Source organism: Anolis sagrei, chromosome 3 (assembly GCF_037176765.1).
Source record: "Anolis sagrei isolate rAnoSag1 chromosome 3, rAnoSag1.mat, whole genome shotgun sequence".
Classification (NCBI taxonomy): domain Eukaryota; kingdom Metazoa; phylum Chordata; class Lepidosauria; order Squamata; family Dactyloidae; genus Anolis; species Anolis sagrei.
The window spans coordinates 79756509-79771673 of NC_090023.1; the positions used below are offsets into that span (position 1 = coordinate 79756509).

A 15165-nucleotide genomic window follows, 5' to 3' on the forward strand; every position below is an offset into this window, starting at 1 on the left:
TTTTTCTTTTCTTGCTTCTCATATGGAGTAGAAGAAAAATAAAAATGCTAAAGTGAACATGGATGGTAAGGGTGGGTTGAAAAAATCTGATCTCTCCCAGGTTCAGAAAGGATTGAACTCAGAGGAAACATCTTCTGAAGAGGAACCTACATATTCAGAGTGTTTAGGGGAGGAACACACCACAGAAAAAAGCCCTTATGATGCTTTTGTGAGAAAAATTAAGGCTGGCAAAAATTATACAAAAAGTAAATCTGAGCAGTCCATTGCTGTTAGTGCAATGAAATTTGACACTCAGCAAACTGTTATAAAAGAATTTAAAGGAACGAAAAGGAAAGACGTGGATGAAACAAATTCCAGATTAATGCAACAAGAAATTCCTCTTAGTCTTCATAGAGATGATAGGATGGCTACGTTATTTGTGGATCATCACGAAGATAAAGCCAAGGTTAAAGTAATGAAACCTGACAAATTTGGGACTATATATGTAGAATCTAAAGAAAGCAACAAACAACAGAGTGAGTTGAAACACAAAGAAAAAATAATGAAACAAATAGCAGTAACTGTGTCATCCTCATCAAGTGAGGAAACAAGCAATGGATCAGCAAAATATGTTCTTCAGATAAATCAGTATAAGTATGAAAACATGTCAAAGAGAGAAATGGAAGTAGAAAACAGAAATATTAGGCAGGATGAAAAGCAGTATGCCTATAAAAAGAGGGAACACTTTGAAGATACCAGTGAGCAAGAAGAGATTGATAAGAGAATGAACATAGAGGAGCAACCAGATAAGGATGTTCACACACAAGATCATATGGAAAATAAGGAAGGCAATGAAAAAAGTGATATGGTTGTGGAAGAGGCCGAAGATGAGGATCAAGATGAAAAAGTTGACAGTGAAGTAGAGTCTGAAGGAGATGGAGGTGAAAATGTAATTTGTGAGCAACATAAGGAAGATGCCATTGTAGCCATGGACAGAGATGAAGAAGATGAATTGCAGTCCGATGCAGAAAACAGGGCTAAGCTCGAAGATGGACTAGAAGAGAATCATCAAGTAAGAAGCCCCGAAGAAAAAGATGATACAGATGCTGAACAGGAAGAAGATGAAGAAGCTTTAGAAGAGGTTGAAAAGGAAGGAAAATCTGAAAATGTACCAGAGGGTACATTTGTAGATGACATAATAGAGGAGGACCAAGAGAAGCATGATTGGGAGAAAGAGCAAGCAAGGAAGATGACCAAGGTGAATGAGGAGGAAAAAGAAGAAAGTTATGAAGGATCAAAAGATGGGAAAGAAGAATGGAGTGAAGGAAAGGGAGATGGTAAGGAACAAAAGGCTGAAGAAAAGGAAGATGAGGAGGAAGGTGAGGAAGGGGAAGAAGAAGAGGGAGAAGGTCTGGAGGAGGAAGAAAACATGGAGGAAGAAGGGATAGAAGAAGAGGAGGATGAAGAGGAAGATGAAACTGAGGAGGAGGCAGAAAGTGAAGAAGAAGGAGTAGAGGAAGAGGAGGAGGAAGAGGGAGGGATTATAGAAGAGGAGGAAGAGGAGGAGGTTGAAGTAGAAGAGGAAAAAGAAGAAGGAGGAGGAGTGGAGGAAGAGGAGGAAGATGAAGAGGAGCAGAAACATGTGGAAGAAGAAGAGGAGGAGGAGGGAGAAGAGGAGGAGGAGGAGGAGGAAGTAGCAGAAGAGGAAGAGGAAGAAGGAAAGGAAGAAGAAGGAAAAGAAGAAGAAGAAAATGAAGAAGAAATGGAAAATAAATCAGTTGAAGAGAGTGAAAGAGGGGAGGAGGAAGAGGAAGAGGAAGAAGAGGTCAAAAAGAAAGATCGTCAAGAGGAAGAAGAAGAAGAGCAGGAAGAGGAAGAGGAAGAAAAAGTAGGCAGGAAAACAAAAGGTCACAAACAACAAGAAAGTAATAAAAGCAGAAAGCTGGAGACAAACAGTAAAATAAAAATTCCTAAACAAAAAGTAACATCAAAACAGCATGCAGTGAATGGACTGCAAAATTCACAACAGTTTTGGAACAATGTTCTCCCACATTATTTGACACTAAAATAATCCTGGAGGTGGAGTTCTCACAGCTATTTCCATTGTACTGTGCCAAATGTTAATTCTGTCTTTTTTTAGTAAAATAAATGCTGAAAGCTTTTATAAAACTACCTCAATGATCACGTTTTAAAGAGCACTTTAAAAATAATAATGCAAATGTCAAAATCTGCCATTAAGTCAGGTACAGTATTTGCAACTGTCTCATGACTCTAGCCAGGGACTTGCCTGTGTTGAGTGTACATTTTTTTCTGTTGGGTTAGACTGACTTGTGCCGCATCCAAAAAAGTGCCCTCTGTTCATCAGTATACCATATTTCTATGCTGCTTTTGAGGACTTTGTATGTTTCTTCTATTTGCTTTATAATATTTACAACAGTAAGAACAATCCCAAAAAGTAGGTCAGTAGCATTATTCCCATATTATTGACAGGCAGAGGAAAAGGTGAAGTAATACACCTAAGGCTATGTATCTGTTGAGTTCATTTGAGACATTATGATTTGAAGTCAGGTCTCTGAGCACTTTAAGATCGTTGACTGTAATTCATTTTAACATGTGCTCAGAGCTGTCCATAACTCTCTAGGAATCTGCACTTTTTATTCAGAGGTTTCCCTACAGAGTGGGCTGTTTCCATTTGCTGAAGACTTCTGATCCACTGACACATTTCTTCTGATAGAGTGAAAAGAAGGCTATCTTTGCTGAGCCCCTGCTTGCCTTGCCCCCTGATTCCTCTGGAAAAGGATTAGATACTGGTGAGACTGGGGGTTGCAGAGGGTCTCATTGGCAGAGAAAACTTGAATCAAATCCTCTAAAAGCACTATGCCCACATGTAGCTTCTCTAGTCCAGACCTGCACTTTCAATATTCAGGGTACATTTGGGAACTGTGGAGAATACCACATGGTTGTATATAGATGAACTCTCTGGCTGCAGTTGTTCAGCTGTTACATGTAGTAATGGAATAGGGAATATGACAGGATAAGGGATTGGAAACACTTTTGGAGCCAGTGGCTCTTTCTAGTGTGCCCTGTTTGCCTGGAAGTATTGGCTTATTAGTATTGACAGTCACTGGTATAAACATGCCTTAAAATGGCTTCCTTTTCTAATAAGACTTTCTCTCCCAATTCAGTGCACATACTGATGAAGGCAAAAATCTTGATACAGTTTAGACAAGCAAGTTCATGAATGATGTATACAAGGATGGTTTTTATTGTCATTGTTTCCAAACATTTCCATACACACAGTAAAGGCAGTGTAATGTATATGATGTGCCTTATGAAATCATAATAAATATTAAGGTGCATCTTTCATATGTAGTCTGTTGTGTTAATTCTTGATCATTGCTATGGTGACTGTATGCGTAAGTGAGTATGTGTGCCTATTTTGAAATGCTGGTTGCTCATTTTTACCATTGTACATAGTTGTAACATAATGTTTTTGAATGGTTTTGGCAGATGATCATCTTGGAGGGCATTCTTCCTTAAGACAGTAAAAATTATGTGCCGATTCATAATGATATCTATTCTACACCTCTGGTTATATACCTCTGACATATGTGATTCATCACTTTGTTTTAAGGTATGATAATTATACAGAAGAGAAGTGTTAGTGACTGAGTCAGCAGTTGGATTGATAATAAGAGAATATTTGGACTGAAGGACATTCAGGACCTCTATGTTGTAGTACTGATTCCTAAATAAGCACTTTATTTAAGAATAAAACCAGTAAAGTTGTATTCCGGATTTAACTGAAATTGATCCTGTGTATTTGATAAATGCATAGGGTATTATGCAGAAAAATAATTTCCACATCATAATAGAATCCTAAGTGATCTGTAGAGGAAACTGCTAACCCAGTTTTGTACTCAGAAGCCTTGTCTCTTCAGAGTGCAGCACATAAGATGACACTTGCCCAATTTCTACAGTGTTTATGGATTCTACAACCATCATCAAAGTTACAATATTTATGTTTTTAAAAGGCTTTGAAGTATAAGTTGAATTATGGAATGGTGGTGTGGATTTTTTTTTCTAAGACTGCGTCTGTATTTTTAAGACAATCAACATGCACGGGCTTTCCTGCTGTTTAGAAAATGTGTGTGTGCATCCACACTGGCTTTTCATTTTCAACAAGGAATGGGCGTCTATCAGGCTTGAAGGGGCAATATTAACCCTGTCCATTTTGCCCTCCGTACTACCACTCCAAATTTGCCCCAGAATGGCCCATAGCACTGGAAATATCTTAATTGTGAGCAATTAAGATATTGGGGGTATTACTTTTTTAGGCCCTGATTAACCAAATACAAAATGACTTAATTTCTCCCATCAACCCAAGAAAGAGTAAATGCCTGAAAATGTGGCAAAATTGTCCCTAGTCTTGGGCAACATAGAGAACCTCCACTCTAAATTCGGGAAGCAGAAACCTTTGGTGTTTGCAGTGCTGCCCATGGGCTGTACTTTATTCCTGGCCTGAGAGTTCTCGCAAAGTTAAAATGATGAAATAATTCCAATAATAAGGGATAAATTATGTTGATGTAAAGGGCCCTGCAGTTCATCAGATTAGTTTCTGAACACCAAAATGAATACCCCTTCAAAACATGTACTAATGCCATGGCTTCACATGCTAGCGATCATCTACACATAGGGATGTTTTGGCTTCTTTTGTGTTTCTGAGTCTATTGACAAAAGTTCAAAGATTGCCTATATGGACACATTGTGAGAGCTGGAAAAATATTGAAGAGGAATTGACATTGCAAAGGATACTATTGCTAAAATTGTAATAATAATCCTCTCTGATTTTGGCTGCTAAGCAAGGTCAGCCCTGGTTAGTACTGGGATGGGAAACTGCCAACAAAGACCAGGTGATGGAGGAATGAACTGGTAAAACCACCTTTTAAGTATTTATTGCCTAAGAAAACCCTGTGAAATTCATGGAGTCACCATAAGTCAGCAGTCAGCTTGAAAGCATATACACACATTCTGCTTTTATTAATAGAAGTTTCACAAACATGTAACGTTTAAAGTATATTTAGTACAGTGTTTGGCTTTATAAGACAACTAGACATGTTCAAAATGCATGGAGCCCCCGGTGGCACAGTGGATTAAACCCCTGTGCCGGCAGGACTGAAGATTGACAGGTCACAGGTTCGAATCCGGGGAGAGCGCGGATGAGCTCCCTCTATCAGCTCCAGCTCCTCATGCGGGGACATGAAAGAAGCCTCCCACAAGGATGATAAAACATCAAAACATCCAGGCGTCCCCTGGGCAACGTCCTTGCAGACAGCCAATTCTCTCACACCAGAAGCGACTTGCAGTTTCTCAAGTCGCTCCTGACACGACAAAAACACCAACAACAAAACATTCAAAATATGTATGACAGAGCAGCTCATACTTTCTCTTTGCTCCAGTTACAACATGCAGCCCTGGTGATTGCCAGGTAGCATATGCATCCAGTTTGTTCTGTTGTTAAAAAGGTTTCCTTTGTAATTGGTGATGCATTCCTGCAATAAAAGTGGTAAACTGTGGGCCTTTGACATGTACTGAATGAATTAGCCATAGCTTAGTATCTCAGCCTTGTAGGCCTCTGACTATAAACCTTTATGAGTCCTCTAAAACAAAAACCTTTTCGAAGATTTTTGTTTTCTTTTTAGTAGTTTTCTTAGAAATAGTTTCAGCACCTTAAAAACTGTGTTTCAGTTCCAGGAAAAGCGTATAATCTGACCATGTAGCTAATACTATATTCTATGCAATGCTTATGGTTTCTGTATGCAAGCGATATTCTTGCACCCCTAACTCCTCCCAATTGTGGAGGGCTGGCTACATGATGCATCTGCTGTATACATCTTCCACTTTAGGACAGAATGAAATACCTATTCATTGTCCTAGATTTCATTTCAGTTAATTTCATTGACCAGTTTCTGGGACCAGGAAGATCAGTCACAGTTAAGCTTCTGTGCCCATCCATTGCATCCCCCTCATTAGAAAGGTTCCTTCCTTAAAAGTTTATTGAATACTTAATGGTCTTCCACATTTGGATTCATTCATGCCTAACATTTTATGTTTTCATTCAGCTGGAACAAAAAGTAGACCATCTGGATAACACTGGAAACAGATAGTCGCAAATCAGATGTACATCCATACCTACTTTATTTATTTATTTATTTATTTATTTATTTATTTTATTAAACTCCTTATATATTTATTTATTTACTTCATTTATATCCCACCCTTTGTACCCCAATGGGACTCAGAGTGGCCTTACAAAATAGGCAGCAATTTGATGCCATAAACAAACATACAATAAAATAAACATTTACATTAAAACATTAAACAGCACAATTTAAAACCCATTATTAAAAGTATGTCATCCAAAATCATGGTCCAATGCTTTTTCATTTGTTGTTTCACTATTCCTTATACTCTTATTGTATTAAAAACTTGCTGTCCAAAAGCTTGGTTCCATTACCATGTTTTTACTTTCCTGATGGTCAGGAGAGAGGGGGATGATCTAATTTCACTAGGGAGGGAGTTCTATAGCCAAGGGACCACCACTGAGAAGGTCCTGACTCTCACCCCCACCAGCCACACCTGCGAAGGTGGTGGGACCCTTAAGCCCACCCTTGGAATCTGCTTTGTCCCTTTCACACTTTGTCCAGTTTTATCCAATTAAATGTGTGTCTTTTCCCTTTCTTCCTACTTCAGTGCTTTACTGCTTCATTGAAAGAGCATAACACTCTCTTGGTTTTCTCATGGTGAAATGAAGTTCTGGATGATCTAGTTTAGTTAGACTTCATAGAAATGTTCTTTGGAGGAAAAAAAAAAACAAATGACAAGACAATGCTTGATATGGGGGTCTTGTAGTTTTAGATTTTTTCCAAAGTGCCAGAGATCGGCATCATGTTTGGGCCTGTTGGTTACAACATTTTCTTTCCTGGAAACATGCCAGTACCTGCTGCCAGTGTTTCACTTGTCTTGACTAGCACTAGTCAAGGGTCAACTTATTTGAGTAGCCATGTCATAGATCAATGGAAGTGGATGGGATGGAACAGTAATTTTTAAAGGTGTTGTTCAAATAAACATGACTGTTAGAAAAAGCTTTGTTTTTCTCACAATCAATTGATTCCAAATTCATGCTGCGGCTATAATGAAGAGGCCTTGTTTTCTGGGAGATGGCACTCCACAAGGTAACTTAAGTAGTATTAGTCTAAGACTGTGAAGCAATGTGCTAGAAATGTATCTATATCTATATAGATACATGCTTTTCTGTTAGTTTCCCCATCCAACATTGAATATTAAGATTTCAAAAACCTTGTGTTTATCAATCATAATTGGACAGAAAAAGGCTGAAGTAGTTGGCAAATGTTCTGCCAATCTGTCCCCTTTCTGCAGAAGCAGGTTCATTTTAATTCTTCTGCAGAACTTTGAGAGACTTTAGAAGTAAGAGGAGATTTGGAGCAGCATTTTTTACAGCTTTCATCATTTGAGAACTCACATGCACATTTAAATATACTTGACTTGTGAGTGTCACAAACTTACAGCACTTTTTCCATGCACATACTTGATAATTTTGTAGCATCCTTGTTCTTATTATGAAGACAAGCACAGTTGTTACTGAAAGGCATTTCTTTGTATCAATTAATGTTTATTGTTTTTAGCCAGGTGCTGGAAAAATATCACAATTATATAACTGCAAGTGAAAGTAACTATTCAGAGAGAATGTCTAAATTTGTAACATGATAATGTACACTTTTAATGAAAAAATCATGAAGCCTCCATAAGTCAATAAATGTTTTCAAACATAGAAAATCAACAGAACGTAATCTGAGACATGTGTTTGTATATTTAGAACAGCAACATTCTTGCAATATTTGCCCTGATTTTGCAAAACAATCGCTTGCACAAAAATTGCCTTTGATTCTTGTTCTATGGGTGCAAATTGAAACGATTAATTATAATAGTAATATATACCCTTGGGTTGATGTGAGTTTTCCAGTTAGTATGGCCATGTTCCAGAAGTATTCTCTCCTAACATTTTTCCTGCATCTATGGCAGGCAACTAGATCGATTGATAACTGGCAAATAGAGGGAGAAAACGTGGAGGCAGTGACAGACTTTGTATTTCTAGGTGCGAAGATTACTGTAGATGCAGACTGCAGCCAGGAAATCAGAAGACCTTTACTTATTGGGAAGAGAGTAATGACAATCTCAATAAAACAGTGAAGAGTAGAGACATCACACTGGCAACGAAGATCTGCGTAGTTAATGGTATTCCCCCGTCGTAACCTATGAATGTGAGCCGTGGACTAGAAGGAAAGCTGAGCAAAGGAAAATAGATGCTTTTGAACTGTGGTGTTGGAGGAAAATTCTGAGAGTGCCTTGGACCACAAAAAGATCCAACCAGTCAATTCTTCAGGAAATAAAGCCCGACTGCTCACTGGAGGGAAGGATATTAGAGGCAAAGATTATTTACTTTGGCCACATAATGAATAGACATGAAAGCTTGGAGAAGAGAATGATCCTGGGGAAAATGGAAGGAAAAATGAAGAGGGGGCGGCCAAGGGCAAGATGGCTGGCTTAACCTTGAAGGAGCTGGAAGTGGCAATGGCCGATAGGGAGCTCTGGCATGGTCTGGTCCATGAGGTCACAAAGAGTCGGAAGCAACTGAACGAATAAACAAACAACAACATGGCAGGCATCCTTAGAGGTTTGTTCAGAGCTTTGTACAGAGAACAAACCTCTGAGGATGCCTGCCGTATATGCAGGTGAAACATCAGGAGAGAATACTACTGGAACATGCCCATACTGACTGAAAACCTCACAGCAACCCAGTGATTTTGGCCATGAAAGCCTTTGACAACACAGTAGATTACCTTGCTGAGTAAAGCCTCAAATCTATAAAAGGCAGTTCTGAATTGTGCAAAATGAAACTAATCAAATAACTTTAAAATTTGGGGTTTGTATTTGAATATTTAGTAAAATTCTCAAGAATTCCTGAAATCAAGAATCACTATTTAGTGTAGTCCCATCTGTCCCCCGTATGAAATAAAGGGTTGAATCCAAAACACAATAATTTGGATGTCTGTAGGGGATCTTGGATTCAGTGCCTATCAAAGTGCTTGGTTAAGACAATTGTTAGTGTATCTATATCATAGTTCTAGCAGTCCTCACTCATTGAGAGTGAAGCATAAATAGTTTAATTTGTGAAGTTCTAGATTGCAGTCTAAAAGTGTGGTTTGGAGTTATCAATGTTTTATTATGATAAATATAAACTAAAATATCCATCTTCGTTCCTATCATAGAATCAAACATCTGAAGAGGAAGAGAGTGGAAGCAGTGGTGAAGAAGAAGAATTAGACAGTAATGAAAAAGAAGTAGACAAACACAAGGGAGATGAACAAGATGCTGTAGAGCATAATGATAACCAAACACCTGAAAATGCAGGACATAGCAATAAATCAATAAAGAGTGAAAAAGAAAACCAGGTGGCTATTGAAACTCTAGAGGTAAGCTATTTGCAAGGTTTTTAAATATCTATTGGTAATTACCCATTGTAACGTGAGGCACATGCTAGAATACATTTCTACATTACATGCACTACATTAGTTCTCAGATTTGGCTGTAAACTAAGCCCTTTCAAGGGTTTAAATTATTATATTCTGAAAGACAGAATTGGTATGGAAGTTTGATATGGGTCTGGAAACTTTTATTCTCAATGTTGAACTTGTCTATGAAATTTCTTTATTCAATGATACTACAGGATGAGATATCATCAGGTGAGGAAGCAATTGCTGGTGGCAGTGATGAAGGAGAAGATGATAAAAAAGAGGACAGAGACAAGGAAGAACAAAATACCATAAAGCATAAGGGTGATCACATGCCAGAAGACGTGACTCAGAGCAGTAAATCATGTGAGAGTGAGGAAAACGATCATATGACTACAGAAACTATAGAGGTAAACCATTAATTCATTTTTAGCATGGACTTGAAATGATATATATCTTCCATTACCTACTGGACATACATTATATGTCAGCCTTACACCAGGATTTGCTGTAGTGTTTAAGAGAAAATACTGGACAAGGTAATAAAAACACACATTGAAGGGGTGTGAAGTGCATTTTTTTTATTTAGCAGCATCAATGTATGCACCATCTTATAGAGCAGAGCTTCTTAAATTCTTCCACTTGGGGGCCCTTTTGACGCAATAAATGTTTAATTGACTCTTAGTGCATAGGCATATAAAATAGGTATAATTTCAGACATTTACTGATAACAAATCTGCATTTGCAAGGTTTGCTGAACAGGCTGGTTTTTCTTTTTATTGAGAAAGCTGAAGCATCTTCTGCAGAGTCCACTGTAAACATTAGAATCTTAGAATCATACAGCTGGAAGAGACCTTGTGGGCCATACAGTCCAACCCTCTGCCAAGAAGCAGGAAACATTGTGCACCAACTCCATGCAAATGTCTAAAATAGCCATGAGGTGACATTCAGAAAAGTGTTTTGGAACCCCAACATTGCGCTAAGGGATTCCATTTTGGGTCGGGACCCACAGTTTAAGATGCAGTGTTATAGAGAACAAAACAATGTATCTTGGCCTCAAACTTGGAATCCCAAATTCTGATGATAGTTATAATACTGATTTTTATTTCTTATCTGCCACTCTCCATGGATCAATATTATACAGGTGCTTTGAGAGAGGTTTTAGAAACATAAGGAAAGAGCAAATAGTATGTTTTGAAAGCAAGAAACATTCAATAGTGGAGGATGGTGGAGTCAAGTGAATGAAATTGTGGTATGGATGCCTAATAGCTGATGTGTAAACAGTGAAGAGAGATGCTCAGGGATGACTCTCAGGATTGTGTTCAATTTTCATTTAGGTTGTTGTAGGTTTTTTAGGCTATATGGCCGTGTTCTAGAAGCATTCTCTCCTGATGTTTCGCCTGCATCCATGGCAAGCATCCTCAGAGCTTGTGAGGCTATTTATTTCATTTATTTAACCACATCATAATTCTTCCTTTCCAAGATAATTATTATGCTGTAGCAGTGAAACAACTGTGCAATATCCAGTATTTTGCAGAAGTATTCATACATGTGTACTATTTTACTTTTCCACTGTGTTATAAGCTAGAACTGAAATGGATTTAATTGGCTTGTGACCATTTGATGTTTACAAGCTCATCAATGCTGTGAAGGTACACAATTTTTTGTTGTGGTGCAGAAGGGGAGTAAAAAACATAACAAAATCAAGCTGGCGCTTCTTGGTTACAGACAGCTTTTGAAAGGCACAGTGTATAGAATTCAAGTTAACCATTTTACAGTTGTTTAACAATACAACAGGGTGTATTGTCACTGCAGACTACTTCAACCAGAGAAGCTAGCTGTAGCAAAGCACCTGATGAACCAACCTGGAAGCAGCATATTATTTGAGAACACAGAAATGCTGGACCACTCGAACAACTACCATGTCAGACGAAGCCATTGAAATCCATAAGCATGTGGACAATTACAACAGAAAGAAGGAAATCATGATAATGAACAAAATTTGGCTACCACTATTTTAAAAAACCTCTAAAATAAGGACAGTAAATAAAGTGCAACACTCAAAAAGCAGGGGAATTCCAGAGAAGAAACAATTAGGCCCAGCTAATACCTCCCAACAAAGGATTCCCCCAGGCAGCAACCAGCCAGGCTTTGAAGCTGCAAGGCCATTAAATGCTAATCAAGGTGGCCAATTGCAACATTCACACTTGCCTCAAGTAAACAGGAGATCTTTCTCCCACCCTGGGCATTCCACAGATATATAAACCTCACTTGCCTAGTTTCCAAGATACCCCTCAACCTCTGAGGATGCCTGCCAGAGATGTGAGTGAAACAAGAATGCTTCTGGAACATGGCCCTACAGCCCGAAAAACTCACAGCAACCCAATACAGCAGGGTATTTGAGAATTCTCTTTAACAAGTAATGCTTTCATATTCCTTTTCTAGACTTCTTTTAAATATTTATAGGTGTATATATTTTTCCAAATAATAACATGATGATTTCTTGTTTGCTCTTTTGTTTGTTTGTCACTTGCAGAAGGAAGGTTCTATTCCAGATGAAAATGCAACTAAGCAAGGTGGGAAAATAAGCCATTTTACATCCAACATTTAATACTTATGGTCCTGCTCCTCAAAGGAAAAATGTGTCCTGTATTTTCCAAAGACTTCCTAATCTTTTGGGGGGGAGGGGTTGGTAACCTTCATGCCAGTGTTTTTCTCAGTACTACTTAGTGTCTGGTACTGGCTCTGTAGGGTTTGATAAGGATTTTTTTGAGGTCAGACCATGAAGTCTTTGTTTCTTGGACAGTGTTTTGCTAAGTTAGTTATGTGCTTAAAGAGGGTCAGATATACCTTCCATTTTTCAAGTGGTTGTATTATTTTTATTTTTATTATTTACTTTATTTATACCCCGCCTTCCTCCCCAGGAGGACTCAAGACTGCTAACAGTCTTTGTTTGAGTAATGCAGAATAATCTATTTTAATTACAAAAGAACCTGGAAACATGAGAGTGGATTATTTGCTGTTTTCTTCTTTTCATGTTGAACATGTCCTGCCTTCTGTTTCCTGTAAAAGTTTTAGACAAAACATTTCACATGCCTATTAATATTAAACCCAATCATCTGCCATATAAATCCAGAGTTCACTTTGAAAACAACAATAGCTAAAAATAGGTATAGGATAAATAAAACTGAAATTCTTGAGGTTTGGCTTTACTGTTTCATTCAAGATGCAAAGCCTATGGTATTAAGTTTTGGATTTGACATAACTCAAAATGTTGGTTCATCTACTGTGTTATTTTTAGAGAGTGAGAAAACCGAACTACATGCTACAAACTGTTCTTCTCCAGCTATTGAAAGCAGGCAAGACAGAACGACTGGAGGACTATTGGACAAAGCAAAAAGGGTAAAGGATGATGATGATGATGATGTAAGCCTATGCACTGAACAGCAAACAGAAAACAATCTGAACATTTCTGTTCAGTTTCATTTACTTTTCTTGTGTCTCCATTTCCCATTGTGGACATTCAGTGTTCAAGTATGGTCTTTAGGCTCTGACCCTATGCAGCATATATGCTAGCCCTATGATTTCACTTCCCTCTGTACAGAGTAAGCAATAAAATGGGCTGGGGCCATATCCATCTTTAATCTCTTTAATCTCTTGATGTGTCCATGCAGTTTAATGTATAACTAAGTAATAGTAGAAAACTAGTGTGGTGTTGTGGTTTGAGCATTGGAGTATGGCTCCGGAGACCACAGTTCAAATCGCTCCTTCAGTCATGGAAACCCACTGAGGTGACCTCAAGCAAGCCACACTTTCAGTCGAGAAGGAGGTAAAGTCAATCTCCTCTCTGAACATTTTTTTCCCAAGGTAACCCCATGATGTCATAGGTAACCATAAGTTGGAAACAACTTAAAGGCACACCACAACATGTAATAGCAGACAAATTTCTTTACAGAATGTGGTTGCATATGTTAGAGGCAGGGCTTACATGCTCAGCTTTAAGGCTTGTTCTCTGTTCAGACATAATACTTGCACAGAACAATCTTGAGGGACTTTTCAAGACTCTAGCTGAAAGTCAGCTAGTATTCAGTGTACATTTCCTGACTTTCCAATACCAGGCAAGAATGGATAATCTGTAAGTGTGATTTATGACCTGTACAATTGAATGTAGATCACATTTGATAAGTGACAATTTTATCTGAGTTTAATTATCCCCTTTTTCATGAGATTTTGAACATTCTGACTCAAATCTCTTCCCTTTAGACTCAATACGCCGCTGCCAAACTCCAGTAAATTATTTCTTTACAGCATGGATTTTTGTCACTTTGACAATACTCTGACGCATGACAAATTATGTTAATTACAATGAAAAACAGACTTTTAAAATCCTTTTAGTGCATTAAAGTCAGGGTTTTTCCTTTTTAAAATGTCAGATTGCTATGCATCTATGTACTTTCTATCCCATTTCTCTTGCTTTCAGTAGAAGATGATAAACATTCTGTGTTGACAAGTTGACTTGTAGTTTGATTTGTCAAGAAATCAGTTATAGCCCTTTCCTACATCCATTTAATTTAGAGCCAATTTAGATTCAAACATGGAGAAACATGATACTATATGACATACCGGTTTTCCACTGCATAAATTCAGAATGCAGGTGAAAGAAGCTTAAATATTTCAACACCTGTTCTTGTTTTAATGTAAAATTCACGCTAGGAAGATTTTTATCAGTGAACCTCAGATGGGTTTTTCTATATATAAAAGGTAAAGGTTTCCCCTTGATATTAAGTTTAGTCGTGTCCGACTCTGTGAGGTGATGCTCATCTCCATTTCTAAGCCGAAGAACTGGTGTTGTCCATAGACGCCTCCATGGTCATGTGGCCAGCATGACTGCATGGAATGCCATTACCTTCCAGCTGAAGTGGCACCAATTGATCTACTCACATTTGCATGTTTTTGAACTGCTAGGTTGGCAGAAGCTGGGGCTAACAGTGGGAGCTCACCCCACTCCCCAAATTCAAACTGCTGACCTTTTGGTCAGCAAGTTCAGCAGCTCAGTGGTTTAACCTGCTGTGCCACCGGAGGCTCCTTTTCTATATATAGGTAGCATTAAAAAAGAAATTGTGAAGGCATATTGGAACTTGGAATCACCAGCTTATAATTTAAAGCGGTACAGTAAGGAGGAGATGGTACCATGTTTGTGCACATTTTTAAAAATTAACAGGAATTTGTAATCTGGTTCTAGATCTAGGCATTTCCATGATAATTGTTTTGCAAGATATTGTGTCCCTTTATTACATTTTTCAGATATTCAAAACCAACTTTGTTTTCAGGTATGTGTGCTTAGGATGAAAGTTAAACCAATCTTGATGACTTGGAAAATATTGGACATCTCTTGTTTAGATAGAATAGTACACGCCAATTACGTTTTTCAGTCCCAAAACAGAATAATTGCCTGGGGATATATCTCCCATTATTTTGCAAGCATAAACTTCTGCAGTCTGTTGGGATGTTGTAAACAAACATCTGTTATCAGTTATCATACAGCTGTCTATTGCTTTGTTTGTGCTTCAGTAATTTATTTGGAATGCTGCTT

At 38.1% G+C, this 15165-nt stretch overlaps 1 protein-coding gene across 2 annotated transcripts in view; it reads left to right on the forward strand.

Annotated features, from left to right (window-relative positions):
• Nucleotides 1-15165, forward strand: part of RPGR (retinitis pigmentosa GTPase regulator) — a 44168-nt gene that overhangs the window by 28023 nt on the left and 980 nt on the right. Inside the window, exons 14-17 of one of the 2 annotated variants that reach the window (XM_067466749.1) lie at nucleotides 9330-9533; nucleotides 9788-9982; nucleotides 12109-12148; nucleotides 12874-12974. In XM_067466749.1, coding sequence (XP_067322850.1) covers nucleotides 9330-9533; nucleotides 9788-9982; nucleotides 12109-12148; nucleotides 12874-12974 — 540 coding nt within the window. Of the gene's footprint in view, nucleotides 1-31; nucleotides 3346-9329; nucleotides 9534-9787; nucleotides 9983-12108; nucleotides 12149-12873; nucleotides 12975-15165 lie in introns of those variants that run through there. The other variant, XM_060770163.2, reaches the window with a different exon arrangement.